This window comes from Erithacus rubecula, assembly GCF_903797595.1.
Source record: "Erithacus rubecula genome assembly, contig: SUPER_Z_unloc_3, whole genome shotgun sequence".
NCBI lineage: Eukaryota > Metazoa > Chordata > Aves > Passeriformes > Muscicapidae > Erithacus > Erithacus rubecula.
Window position 1 is genome coordinate 99,603 of NW_027635944.1, and position 13,541 is coordinate 113,143.

Consider the following 13,541-nt stretch of genomic DNA (forward strand, 5'->3'; position numbering starts at 1 on the left):
TCTATTTCTCTTTCTGGCATAAGGCACTACAGCAGCAGCAGCACTGAATCATGATGCAAACTAAAACCATGGAGCAATTCTTCTGGTGACCATTACCAGCAGATGTTTTCACCAAGTCCAGCTGGGGACCCAGGAGCTCTTTTTGGTCCACATTTCTTCCTGAGCTGTGCACTGTAAGAAGTTGTCAGTAGCACTTGGAAAGGTCCCTTGCACTTTGGCTGGAGCAGAGCAGTACCCCAGTTTTTCCAGCAATTTCCTTGCTGGAGCTCATGCCCTGCTGTGTCCAGCCCTGTTAATCTGACATCTCCACTGCTCTCTGAAAGACCTGTAAAGTCTTACTAAGAGAAATGAGGGAATTATTCAAATCAAGCCCTCCTTTTAAATGTGTGTGTTTCCTGCAATTGGGGAACTCTGTAGGGCTGACCACAGAGCAGCTCATAGGGGCTGATTTTGCTGGTACAAAATCAACTTCTAATTTGAAGTAGAGCTGGGACCAGGTAAGGCTTGGACCTGTGTCAAGGCTTTCAGACACATTGTACCCAGTTTCAGTTTGATTGCATCATTCCTGCACTCTTATGTGCCAATAGCTTGGGGTCTGTAGGGAGTAGGATGATCCCAAGCTGTTCCCAAAGCCTGTGGCACCAGCTCTGCAGTAAAGTGGGAACCTGTGTCTGATGAGATCCCAAAGGAACCCCAAATCCAGGTGCTATTGGATTGAACAGTGTTTGAGTCACTTCTGCAGCCTGCTTGGTGCCACAAGGGGAGGCTTCTGGCCACCAAGAAAAGCTCTCCCTCTGAACTAGGGGGGATTTATACCCCCCTTTGCTGGGCAGTTCAGTAAAATCAATCTGCCAGTGTTCACCCAAAATATTTCCAGATTTTTTGGCTCCCAGCAATTCTTTGTTGGGATTGTTTCTTTTGCAATCTGTACGTTGTTGGATTCTTGATTGTACAATCTGAAGCATTTTAGATCAATCACACATCTTTGGAAATGTTTCAAGAGTTTTTTGGCAGTCCAATCAGTGGCTTTGTGTTTGTGATTCCTATTTCACCCAAGCTGGATTCTGGGACTTCTCTTTGCCCAGCTGGAGTAGCAGCCCAGACTCATGGCTCAAATTCTGCTCCTAAGGATTCAATGAATTGACAGTCTTTGAGCACTCTGCTAGACTGTGTTTATTTTCCATCAGGAAAGGTATCTCTGGCAGTGGTATTAATGATAAAACATTGTTTTCTAACATGCCTTTTTCTGCAAGCTCTTTGGCAGTGTTACCAGCTTCAGTGATTCCCCACTTGGTGTGCTCTGCAATGCACAGTGGCAACTTCTGGTGGATTCTGGACACTTTTGGGTAAATCCAAGGTTTGCTTGCCATAGTTAGTGGCTGTGCCTTGAGATGTCAAAAAGCCTCTTTCTTTCCAGATGGCCCCGTGTGCATGTATCACTCCAAAAGTGCATTTTCAGGCAGCTGGAATATTAACTCCTTCTGCTGCATAAATGACAATATTTTGTCCCCAAGTCACTTCTCGAGCTTCCTGGATGAAGAGAAGAGCAGCTGCCACTGCCCTGAGACTAAGGCAGCCTTGGCTGACGTTGTTTTGGTGTTTTGAACAAGAGGCCTCAGCTCTGGTTCCCAGGAACTGTGACAGCTCTCCCAGCCCTGGGTTCCATCCTGCAGAGGGAAACAGTTCATGGGGTCTGGCAGCCCCAGAGCAGGGCCCCCAGAAGGGATCCCTGGAGCTGGAAAAGCAGCCTGTGAATCCCAGATAAGAAATCCTCCTGAGGAGTCTGCAGGAGCTCCCACAGCCCATGATTGCTGCTGCACAGGCCACACCATGCCACCATCCTGAGCAATGCACACAGCTCTCCCACCTTTCATGGCTCTGGGAGGTGGCAAATGCTGCCTTTCCTTGCTGTGCAGCCTCCTTTGTGGAATCCCAGAGAGCTGCCTGTGCTCTGGAGTTTTTGTGCTTTGTCCTTGGACATCCCTCAGTCCCAGGAAATTCAGCAATGCCAGTCTGGTCCCAGCATTGCTGATGAGTCTCTGTGCCTCTCTCAGAGGCATCTCTGTACTGGAGCAACACTCCAGGAGGGTTCTGATTGTCCATTGCACCATTTCCATTGCAGTTCTTCTGACAATTGATTCCAGATGTGGTTGGGGTGGTTTTAAAACCTGCAGTAGAGCTGTCCAAGCCCATTGGGTTCATCTTGCCCATGTTTGGATTTTCCCATTCAAAAGCAAAAAGTTTTTCACTTTGAGTGCTCAAAGGGATGCAGAAAGAGGCATCTTTCAGATCTGATACTGTGAAGCATTTTCATTTTTCGGTCAAGGTTCTTAGCAAGGTGTATGGATTTACCAGCACAGGGTGTGTATCTTCTACTCTGTCATTATGGTTTTGAGATGCTGTATGAGCTGGTAAACCTTTCCCCTTTCCTTCCTCACTGGCAAAACAGGGGTATTTAAATTGGACTTACCTTCCTTCACTTGGCTGTATTTTAGCAAGTTTTCCACTGGGGTAATAACTCCTTGCCACTTTTTATTTTGATAAGGGTAAGGCTTGTGCTCCAGGTTTCAGTTAAATTCTTACAGGCTCTGCTCTTTGGCATCTCTCAGGCACCTTTCCAGCTCAGACTGTTGGAGTCACTTTATCCCCAAAGGATGTTGGCACATCCCATCTTCTTTCAGTGACTGTGGTGCAGAAATAGACTTCCACCTAATTAGATTCTGAAACAATCACCTGTGTTTTGTCATTTTTAAATTTAATTTCAGCGTTTATTTTTTCCAGTAGATCTCTCCTACTAAGGAGAAGTTCTGTCAAATTGGGTAAATACAAAAGCTGGTGAGTCATTAATTGATGGTTTCCTATTTTAAAATAAATAGGTTTAAAAAATGGCCGAGTTATGTTGTTCCCCGTTGCACCAACAATTATTAGAGAACCATTACTCAGATTTCCTTTTATTGGGAAAACTGGTGCTGCATTCACCTTGCCTACCCTGTGACATCCCTGCTGAGCTCTTGCTGTCCCTCAAACCTTCTGCTCCTTGGCTCTTGCCCTCTGTCCTCTCTATCTTCTCCTCTGCCCCTCGACACTTCCCCTCGACCTCCTTCATCTTCTCTTCTCCTTCTCGACACATCCCCTGTCTCTGCTTTATCTCCTCCTCTGCTCTTTGATGCATCCTCCCTTATCCTCTCTCTCTTCTCTTGCAGATGTGCCAAGTCTGCCTCTTCTTGTGCCAACTCCCTGAGGGAATCAGCCTCAGCAGCCTGAATGTCTGTTCCCCAGGCAGCCTGCAGGTACTGACCCTAAGATCGAAATCATCCTCCTTCTCTGGGATGTGTTTGCAGCACATCTGTCCTGTGCTGCTTGTGGAGCCCCCTTTGACTGTCCAGTGCCCATCTCTGAAAAAAAGGCCCAGAATGTTACAGGACAGATACAAACACAAATGCACATACAAATAATACAAATACACATACAATAATACAAATACAAATACAACTAATACAAATACAAATGCACATACAAATAATACAAATACAAATACAAATAATACAAATATAAATACAACTAATACAAATACAAATGCACATACAAATAATACAAATATACATACAAATAATACAAATGCACATACAAATAATACAAATACAAATACAAATAATACAAATACAAATAATACAAATACAAATGCACATACAAATAATACAAATACAAATACAAATAATACAAACACAAATGCACATACAAATAATACAAATACACATACAAATAATACAAATACAAATAGAAATAATACAAATACAAATACTAATAATACAAACACAAATGCACATACAAATAATACAAATACAAATACCAATAATTCAAAAACAAATCCAAACACAAAACAATTATCGGTCAATAAATCCAAGTCAAATGCCAAATTCTGGAATACCAAATAACCCACCCGATGTGCTGGAATATGCACACGTGTTCTGTGGGCAGGATTTCCAAGGGAGTGCTTTACCACTGAATGGAATCTCACCTGTGTGCCAGACAGATCCGAGGGTCTGTGCTCTTCTCCAGGAAAGTCTCGGTGCTGGCATGAAGATCCACGGGAGATCAGGCAGGGCATCCCATCTGCATCTGCCAAAAATGACACTGAAATTGGCCAGAGAGAAACTTTCTGACACAGTTTCAGTACGAGAAAGCAGCACCGGGCACTCAGGGATCCTTCCACGATGGAGTACCCGGAGCCCCGGAGATTTTATCTCACACACTCACTACATATTCATCAGCTATCCCCACTTCCTTAACTTTCTTTGGTGCAGTCACCTCCTTTATTGGAAGTCCTTGTGTGATTCTTTGGGGTCTGTCTTGAACATCCGGTGTCCTTTTTCTGCGCTGTTCTTGAGCTGTTCCTCGACCCTCACTTTTGGGTGTGCACAATATCATTGTTTTGCCGAAACTTAGTGTGTCAGCCTTGCAGAGTGGAGCTGGTGCCCTGCACGGCTCCCGTTTGCCCAAGTTTGTGCTTTGTCTGTTTGTGCAAGGCTGTGTTATTCTGTTCTACTGCCCTTGGGAAAAGTGCTGAATCCCATGGACTGCTGAGAGCAGAGACCCCAAGCTCGGGGGCTGGACCCACCAAGGATGGAGCTCCCAGTGCAGCAGAGAGAAGGCTGCAGCCAGCTGCTCCAGGCTGCTGCCAGGGAAAAGGGAAAAATGAGAGGAAAGTGCTGAGAGTGACACCTGGGAAGGTTTAAGTTGCCTGTTTTTTCTTCGGCAAAAAGTGTTGTCAGACATTGGAGTGGACTGCTTAGGGCTGTGTTGGTGTCAACATTCCTGGAGGGATTTAAAAAGGGGACAAATGCGTCACTAGGGCACAGCTCAGTGGTGGCATCGGTAGTTTTGGGTTAACGTTTGGGTTTAGTGACCTGAGAGCTCTGCAGACCTCACTCCGTGTTCCCTTCACTTGGGGATTCAGGGCTCAGCAACTGCCCAGGAGCGATTTGGCACTGACAGGGACTCGGGGCAAGGTGACACTTGGGGCACACACGGGCACCCGAGGGACACTCGGGGACACTCGGGGACACTCGGGGACACTCGGGGACACTCAGGGACACTCAGGGACACTCTGGGACACGCAAGGACAGCCAGAGACACGCAGAGCATGGCAAGTCTCGCTGGCCTTTATTGGCCTGCTGTACGGGCAGCCCCGCGCTGGGCTCAGCGCCGGCGGCGGCGTCCGCGGCTGCTGCGGAGGCTCCGGCGGTACCGGGAGCGGCGGGAGGCCCGGCGCCTCCTGCGCACGCCGCGGCGGCGGGAGCGGCGGCGCCGGCTGCGGGAGCGGCTGCGGGAGCGGCTGCGGCTCCGGCGGGAGCGCCGGCGGTACCGGGCCATGCTGCCGCGGGCGGGCGCGGGCCGGCTCCGCTTTTATAGCCCGGCGGGGCGGCGAGGGACCCGCGTCAGCCCTGAGGTCACAATGCTCCCGGCGCTCCTTGTGACGGCACAACTGCGCACAGCGCTGTCGCCCGTGAGGTCACAGTGGAACCCCCGTGATGTCAGAGCTCCGCGGAGCTGCCATCGCCAGTGACAGCACAGCTGGCCTTTGTGATGGCGGGCTCCAGAGAGCCACCGTCGCCCGTGAGGTCACAGTTGGCAGGGATGGCATTCCCAGTGCCGGCAGAGATTTGCAGGCTGATGTCACCGCTGAGGTCACAGGAGCCACCTGGACACCCCCAGCCACACCTGCCGTGTCTCCCATGGCCGATGCCCAGCAGGGACAGAGATGATGGAATGTGAGACGTGTCCTTGTCATTCCAAGGGGGGATGCCCAGCCTTGTCATTGTGCCAGTGAACAAGCTGCCAAAGGAAACGGCAGAGAGAATTCCTTCCTGGATTTGGAGCCCCACTTCTGCTGGAGAGCACCCAGGGGAACCATTTCCCTGGGCGAGCAAGGCAGAACTGTCACCCAGCCCCAAAACCTGGTGGAAAGAGCCCTTGTGCCCTCGATGCAAGGACAAAGTGTGACTTCAAAAGCAAAAAGGGAGAATCCCGTTCAGGGACTGGCCTGCAGTGCCTGGGTGTGCTGGGCCGTGCAGCGAGGCAGAGCAGCAGCCCCATGAATGCAGAACAGAGACTGACACCTGAGAGCCACGTGGGGATGCACAGAGCAGCCTGGGCTTACAGCAGCCTCAGGCTACCAGGGAGTGCTCTTGCCATGGGAACAGAAGTGCCTGAAGTGCTGATGACTCCAAATGATGACAACGGCTCGAAGCAAAAAGGATTTGGGACACCAGGGCGATCGTGGTGATGGATGCCGGGTTCTGCAGTGAAAAGAATCTTTGTACCCACACTGGAGAGTCAGTAACTCTCTGGGGCCAGGCTCTGTTGCTGGTGCTTTTGAGGAGCACCAAGTGACTGGTTTCCAGGAACATGGAGAGCAAAGCAGAAACTGATCAGGCACTGTGGGCAAATGCCAGCAGGAGTGGATGGGATTGGAGGCAATCTTTCCTTTCTGCTTCTTGCTGTGGCAGGGACACATCCCATAGGGGTGGGAGACTCTCAGCCAAGGCTTTCCCCCAGGTCCCCCAAATGCCAGCATTGCCCAGGGCAGAGAGGGGCAGAGGGGTCACCCAGCTGTGGGCAGCCCGTGCTCCCAGACACTGCTGCTCCCAGGAATCCTCGGCAATACATCGGGAGGAGGGACGAGACACAGGGCAGCTGGGACAGCTCTGCAATGTGCCAGGAGCAGGGATGAGACACACAGCCGTGCCCTGTCACTGGCAACCAAAGGAGAGCAACACGCAGATACAGATGTGGAAAATAAGAAAGAGTATTTTCTTTTTGCGCCTGACAGTGTGCAGCTCCGGGGGTGGGGAGGGGGAACATCCCGTTGTGACATCACAGGGTGGAGGACAGTGACACCACAAGTGGCAGGTTGTGACATCGCCCCCGTTGCTGATGACACTCGGGCACCAGCAGAGCCTGGGACAGTCTGGCCCAAACCTTGACTTCTGCGTGCCAGGACTGCAAGGTCTGGAGGGTGAAGCCCGGCCTTTCCCAGTGCTGGGTGGTGTGTCAGGGGCCAGAGCCCTCCCAGAGCCATTCCAGAGCCATTCCAGAGCCATCTCAGAGCCATCCCAGAGCCCTCCCAGAGCCCTCCCAGAGCCATCCCAGAGCCATCCCAGAGCCCTCCCAGAGCCATTCCAGAGCCATTCCAGAGCCCTCCCAGAGCCATCCCAGAGCCATCCCAGAGCCCTCCCAGAGCCATTCCAGAGCCATTCCAGAGCCCTCCCAGAGCCATCCCAGAGCCCTCCCAGAGCCCTCCCAGAGCCATTCCAGAGCCCTCCCAGAGCCCTCCCAGAGCCCTCCCAGAGCCATCCCAGAGCCATCCCAGAGCCCTCCCAGAGCCATTCCAGAGCCATTCCAGAGCCCTCCCAGAGCCATCCCAGAGCCCTCCCAGAGCCCTCCCAGAGCCCTCCCAGAGCCATCCCAGAGCCATCCCAGAGCCATCCCAGAGCCATTCCAGAGGCATCCCAGAGCCATCCCAGAGCCATTCCAGAGCCATCCCAGAGCCATTCCAGAGCCATTCCAGAGCCATTCCAGAGCCATCCCAGTGCCATTCCAGAGCCATTCCAGAGCCATTCCAGAGCCATCCCAGTGCCATTCCAGAGCCATCCCAGAGCCATTCCAGAGCCATTCCAGAGCCATTCCAGAGCCATTCCAGAGCCATCGCTCCTTTTCCCTGACCTGCCTGCTGGGGCCAGCTGGGCACGGCAGCTGCAGCGCCGAGGGTGACACCGCGGTGTCGCTGCCGTGGCTGTGGCGCAAGTGACAGGGCTCCGGGAGAAGGAGGGTGTCCCTCTGCGGGGCTCTGGGCATTTCCTACCTTTCATTCCTCTCCCTGGCACAGCCGGTGACCGTGGCCTCTCCCTCCTGCAGCATGTGACGCCAGCGAGGGGTAGCGGCTCCTGGTCTTCAGCTGTCCCCAACGTGTTGCAGAGTCCAGGAATGGCCACAGGGACAGACAGCAACTGCCCCATCTGCCAGGAGACTTGGGATGACATGGCTTCAGCTGCGCCCTGTCGCCACCAGTTCTGCCTGGGCTGCATCCTGCGGTGGGCCACGACGAACCCCTCGTGCCCACTGTGCAGAACACGGATAGAGACCGTCAGGTTTTCTGAGCGGGGCGAACGGGACTACGTCCAGTTTGTCATCAGCTCCGCTGCCGAGCCAGCAGAGACCAGCAGCCGGCCAGGGAGAGCTCGCCATCCCCTGGAGCAGAGCAGCCTCCGTGGCCCTGTGCTGTCCCCCGCACCTTCTGCGCGGGGGACGCCGATCCCAGCCGAGCAGAGGCCTCCGGAGCTGGAGCCTGTGGGTGGCCTCCTGCCCGAGGTGTGGGCAGGGCTGTTCCGACAGCGGCAGCACCTGCTGGAGCCCGTGCGGCCCTGGCTGCGCCGGCGGCTGCAGGGAATATTCCGGGAGCGCTGGTGGCTGGCAGAGGTCGCGGGCAGCTCCGTCCTGCGCGAGCTGTGCCTCCACGGCCCGGCTGCGGCGATCCTGGTGCTGAGGCTGCAGCGCTGCCTGGAGGAGCACACAGCGCCGCTGGTTCGCGACCTCATCGGCGTCATCGCGGGCCGGTGCAGCATGGAGGCCAAGAGGCGGCTGCGCCTCCGGGACACCGGGGAGGACGGCGGCTCCGGCAGCTCCGGCAGCTCCGGCAGCTCCGGCAGCTCCCGCTGCACCGGCTCCCGGGACAGGACTCCTGAGCTCGGCCCCGCAGGCTCCGGCGAGCAGGAGGCGGCTGGAACATCGCAGAGCAGCCTCCAGGAGAGCCGCAGCTGCGCCCGCCCTGTGCCCAGCCCCGCGGAGCGGGAGCGGCCCCGGAGCAGCCGCCGGGGGACGGGTCCCTGTGCCCGGGGCTGCGTCTGCAGCGCCTCCGCCCCCGGCCAGGGCAGGGACCACCGGCCCTTGTAAACTCTGCAGTGCCTGGATATTGTCTGACATTACTGGGCAACTCTGAACTGCAGGGAGTTCTGATAAGGAGGCTATTGCAGATCTGCATGGGAACACTTCCCTTGTCTAGCCGACTGAAAAGCAATTGCTGTAACTGAACTGAAAGTCTGATTGGTAAAATCTATTTTGAACTCTACATTTAATAAAGTTACACCAAAAGCAAAATACAAGTATTGCCGTAGAGTCTTTGCAATGCTCTCCGATGTACTTTGTGCTGGTGGGAGAAATTCCCGTGGTCTTTTTTCAGTCTCACAGTTACAAAGAATGCTATAAAGCAAATGACAACTGAGTATTTTCACCTTATGCAAAAACTGCATTAAGCAAAACACAAACAGGTACATTGGAGCTGCATTTCCAAAGCACGTAGTTTACTCAATGCTTACAATTACAGAGCAGGAAATGAGAGAATCCGTGCACTGAACAAAAAGCCACAACTGTCACATGCAGCCTGTTCTTCCCTCACTTGAATATTCTCCTATTTGAAACACTGTTGCAGATTGACAACAAAATTTCAAGTGATTTTATTTCAGTCAGCTTTGTTCAAACATTAAGAAGAGCATTATTGGTCTGGCAAGTCCTTGCTGAGGATGAAGAGCTTGTTCTTAATTTCTATCAAATTAATGGCACAGAGGGTTTTCATCCTGCAGGTGTGACCTCTCTGACAAATTCAAATTCTGTCTGTTCTTCTTGCAAGGAGGTCTGTACCCACAAGGACAGTGTTGCTTTTGCCAAAAGACCACAGTTTGTTTCCATGTCCAGAAAATTCAGGCACAATTACTTCCCATTTTCCTTTTGCTGTCAAACCAGTGGTTGAACTGTCATTGTTAAGAGGGCTGGATTTGCTTCCCTGCTCTCTGTCGGCACAGGAGCAATTCCTAGCACATGCAGGCAGCAGGGCACAGGCTGTGCTTGCCCTGGGCCAGTGTCTCTGAGGCTCAGCAGGGCAGAGGGACGTGAGGAGCAGGGGGAGCACTGAGGGTCTGGGACAGTGACAAGTTCTGCCAGGCTGCATCAGAGAGGGGCCTGCAGGGTTTGCAGCAGCTCTGCCCCTGGGTGGGTGTCCAGGAGCACAGAGAGCTAAGTGGGGACCCGAGGGCTGGTGCAGCCAAGGTGCTGCAAATGCCTCTGCTGACAGCAGCTCATGCCTGGCCCTTGCACAGCTGGGGGACTGGGAGACATCCAGGGCCAGCATTGCCCTGGGGCTGCTCCACTCTGGAGCTCTCCCACAGGGAACTTCTTCTGGATTTGAGGATTTGCACGGTGGCTTGGGCCATTAAAAATGTGTGGTTCCATTGTCCAGCTTTACTGAGCTGAGGGATCTGCTGGGCACACTGGATATTTTCCACCACTCACCTTCTCTCGCTGCCAAAATCCTCAGCATCAGAATGTTTACATCTGCCACTTGCTTAGAGTAACACAGATCAACACCCATTTCAATGAAAACTTTAATTCCCTGGAAACTGCTACAAGTGCTCTGCTAATATATGTAAACGTTGATTTCAGTCTAAAAATTTCTTCATATAACTACAACAGCTCTTGTAGTAACAATAAATAAATGAACAAGTGTCAGCTGGGACTGTGCAGTTTTGAAAAGCCTCTCCTAAATTCTTGGAGTGGTGAGCACTGTCTGGAAGAGCTGGGGAAGCCTCCTGACCTGGGAGCAATCCAGAAGCAGCCTCACTTGTCCTGGAGGGGTCTGGAGACAGCCAGAAAAAGGGACACTGGGTCAGTATCAGCTCTGTGCTGATATTGTGTCAGCTTGTGCACCTTGCCCTTGGCAGCAGTTGCATTTCTCTCAGAGAGTGTAAAATTCCAGATCATCCCAGGCAGCCTTAGAATGAAAATATCCCAACAGGTTCTGGGCCTTTCCAAGCACAAAGAACTTGTCAGTTTAGCTCTCACTCCCCATTCCCTCCTGCTGGGAACAGCCTGCCTTGGAATTCCTTGGCAGGAAAGCAATGCCAGAGCATCACTGCCGGGTCCTTTGCCCTCTGCACACAAGTGACACAAGTTCCAGCTGTCCCTGCACATGACTGGCCCACACAGACCCCAAGATTTTCAAATCACCCCATCCAAACCCCCAAATCCCCCCATGTCCCCCGGTGTCACCGCTCAGGTGGCAGCAGCAGGTCCCTGAGTGCAGGGACACGTTTCCCTGGGGCAGAGTCTCAGCTGGGAATTGGAGGCTGCTCTGGAGAGAACAGCCAGTCCTTCCAGAGCTTTCCAGACTGCAGAGTTCTGAAGTGTTCCCAATAAAGCCACAGCACTTGCAGTGCAAGTGGCACCCAGGAGAGCTTTAAGCACAGTCCCAGCTCACACAAAGAGCCCAGCCCTGCCCTTTCCCCAGCTGACAGAGCCCTGAGTCCTGGCTGAAATGCTCAAGGGTGCTGTGAGCTGGGTCAGGAAGCAGCTGCATTAGCTGGCACTGAGGAGCTGCCCCTGCAGGGAGCCACAGCTCCTCCAGCTCTGCCCTCAGCTCTGGGAGGAACAGCTGGCAGGAAAGAGCTCCCTGCCAGGCCTGCAGGCTGCTCCAGCTTTGACCTGGGGTGCAGACCCAAAGGGCTCCCTCTCCCCTCTGAGGCCTTGCCAACATGGGGACATTTAGGCTTTTCCTTTAGTTCCTGCATTGGAGAATTGTTTCCCCTCAGATAATCTGCTGCTGCTTTTACTCCTGTGTCTCAGGATAGGCATCAGCAGGCTGCTACCAAACTTAGATAATGATTTCAGGCAAGAAGTTTGGGCTTTTGCACTGGCTTCATTATTTTGTGGGGTTTTTGCTGTTGCTGCAACAGTCACCCTGCTCAGTGCTGCCCGTGTAGCACTGTCACCATTCAGCAGATTGACCCATGGAGCTCAGCTGGCAATGGGGACATCAGGACTGGGGACACAACCACTGGTCAGGCTGGGGACACATCTCCCACAGGTCAGCTTAAGGACACAAGGACACAGCTGAGGTTAAGGACACAACTCCCACAGGTGAGGTGAAGGTCACAACTCCCACAGGTCATGTTAAGGACACAAGGACAGGTCAGGTTAAGGACACAAGGACAGGTGAGGTTAAGGACACAAGGACACAGGTCAGGTGAAGGTCACAAGGACACAGGTCAGGTTAAGGACACAAGGACAGGTCAGGTTCAGTCACAGCTCCCACAGGTCAGGTTCAGTCACAGCTCTGTGTCCTCAGCAGAGGCCTCGGTGTCGCTGCCTCTGCAGGGCAGAGCAGGAGCTGCTGCCAGATCAGGATTTGAACTAAAGGCACAGGAGCTGACCCTGCACTCAGGGCTGAACTCTGCATGTCCCTTCCTCTCTGTCCAGCTCAGAGCAGCCCTTCTGGAGCTCTCTCAAGGATTGTGGGCTCTCCTCTTACCAGGCTCCTCCTTGAGCTGTTCCTGTTGCTTGTGCTGCCAGGCAGGGCTGTCTCAGCTGCAGAACTGTTCACAGGCTGCTCTCCTGGGCACTCAGGGACACACTGACATCCTCCTCAGGAGAAAAACAAGAACAAGTCAAGCAAAGATCACTCAGTATTTCCTTGGAGTCATTTCAGGCACACAGGAGCTGTTCCTCTCCACTCCCAAGGCATGTGTAACACCAGGGGAGCACTGCCCTGATGGTTCACTTGGCAACTGTTCCAAACTCCAAATTTAAGTTGCCAAGAAGAAGCTCAAGTTGGCACTAAATTACCTCCCAGGCAAAACTCAGATAAAGCCAAATAAACCAAACCAATGTTCATGTCCTCACACCAGCCTATGCCAGGAGCTGTAAGGAATCACCCAGCAGAAATCCAGGTGCTCTCCTGGTCCCCAACACAGGTGAGCAAGGACAGATCTCACTGCAGGCTCTGCCCAGGACCTTGTGCTGCAAACCCCACACAAACCACACATTTCTGGTTGGGAACCTCACCCCAGCCCACCAAACTGCACAGACATGAAATTCTAATGTGCTGCATTTTGGAGCCTTCTGCTGCTGCTCCAGATGTAGTTTGAAAACAAACTTGGGTATTTCCAAATGTGGTGAAAATCTGTAGGGTAAAAAACCCAAAAAAGCTGTAACACCATGTAACCAAGTTATGTTTCTGTTCCACTGAGACAGTAAATGCCCAAAGAAAAGCCCCTGGAATTTATCTTTACACAGAACAACATTCTCACTATGACCTCTTCTGGTGTATTCATGTCTTCTTCCATAGCCTGGCCACGGGAACCCTAAAGATGAATTTTTCTGAGTCTGCAAAGTTTCCTTCACTGAGGGAAAGAAAAGCTGTTGAAAACTGTTATAAGTCAGTTTACAGTAGACAAAAGGCATCATACTGTGGAAAAAGGTATGGGTAATTAAAAAAAAAATCCACTTCCTACCTTGCATCTGCTCTTCCCCAAGAAACAATACAAAGCAGGCAAAGGACCTGCAAGCTAACAGAAATACAGAGATATTCATTAGCACAGTAATATGCAAAAGGCCTGCACCATGAATACACATGCAGTAGGTATTTTTTCCATGAAAATAAGCAGCCTAATTTGGCTGACACAGGAGATCATGTCTTATGCTCATTAACGTCA

At 52.3% G+C, this 13,541-nt stretch overlaps 1 protein-coding gene across 1 annotated transcript; it reads left to right on the top strand.

Moving 5' to 3' along the window:
* Positions 1–6,800: 6,800 nt before the first annotated feature.
* LOC306814892 (uncharacterized protein) lies at positions 6,801–8,952 on the top strand (the record flags this gene model as incomplete). Its single annotated transcript, XM_079331387.1, has 2 exons — positions 6,801–7,009; positions 7,918–8,952. The coding sequence occupies exon 2, from the start codon at positions 7,987–7,989 to the stop codon at positions 8,950–8,952; it is 966 nt and encodes a 321-aa protein (XP_079187513.1). The 5' UTR covers positions 6,801–7,009; positions 7,918–7,986.
* Positions 8,953–13,541: the final 4,589 nt, after the last annotated feature.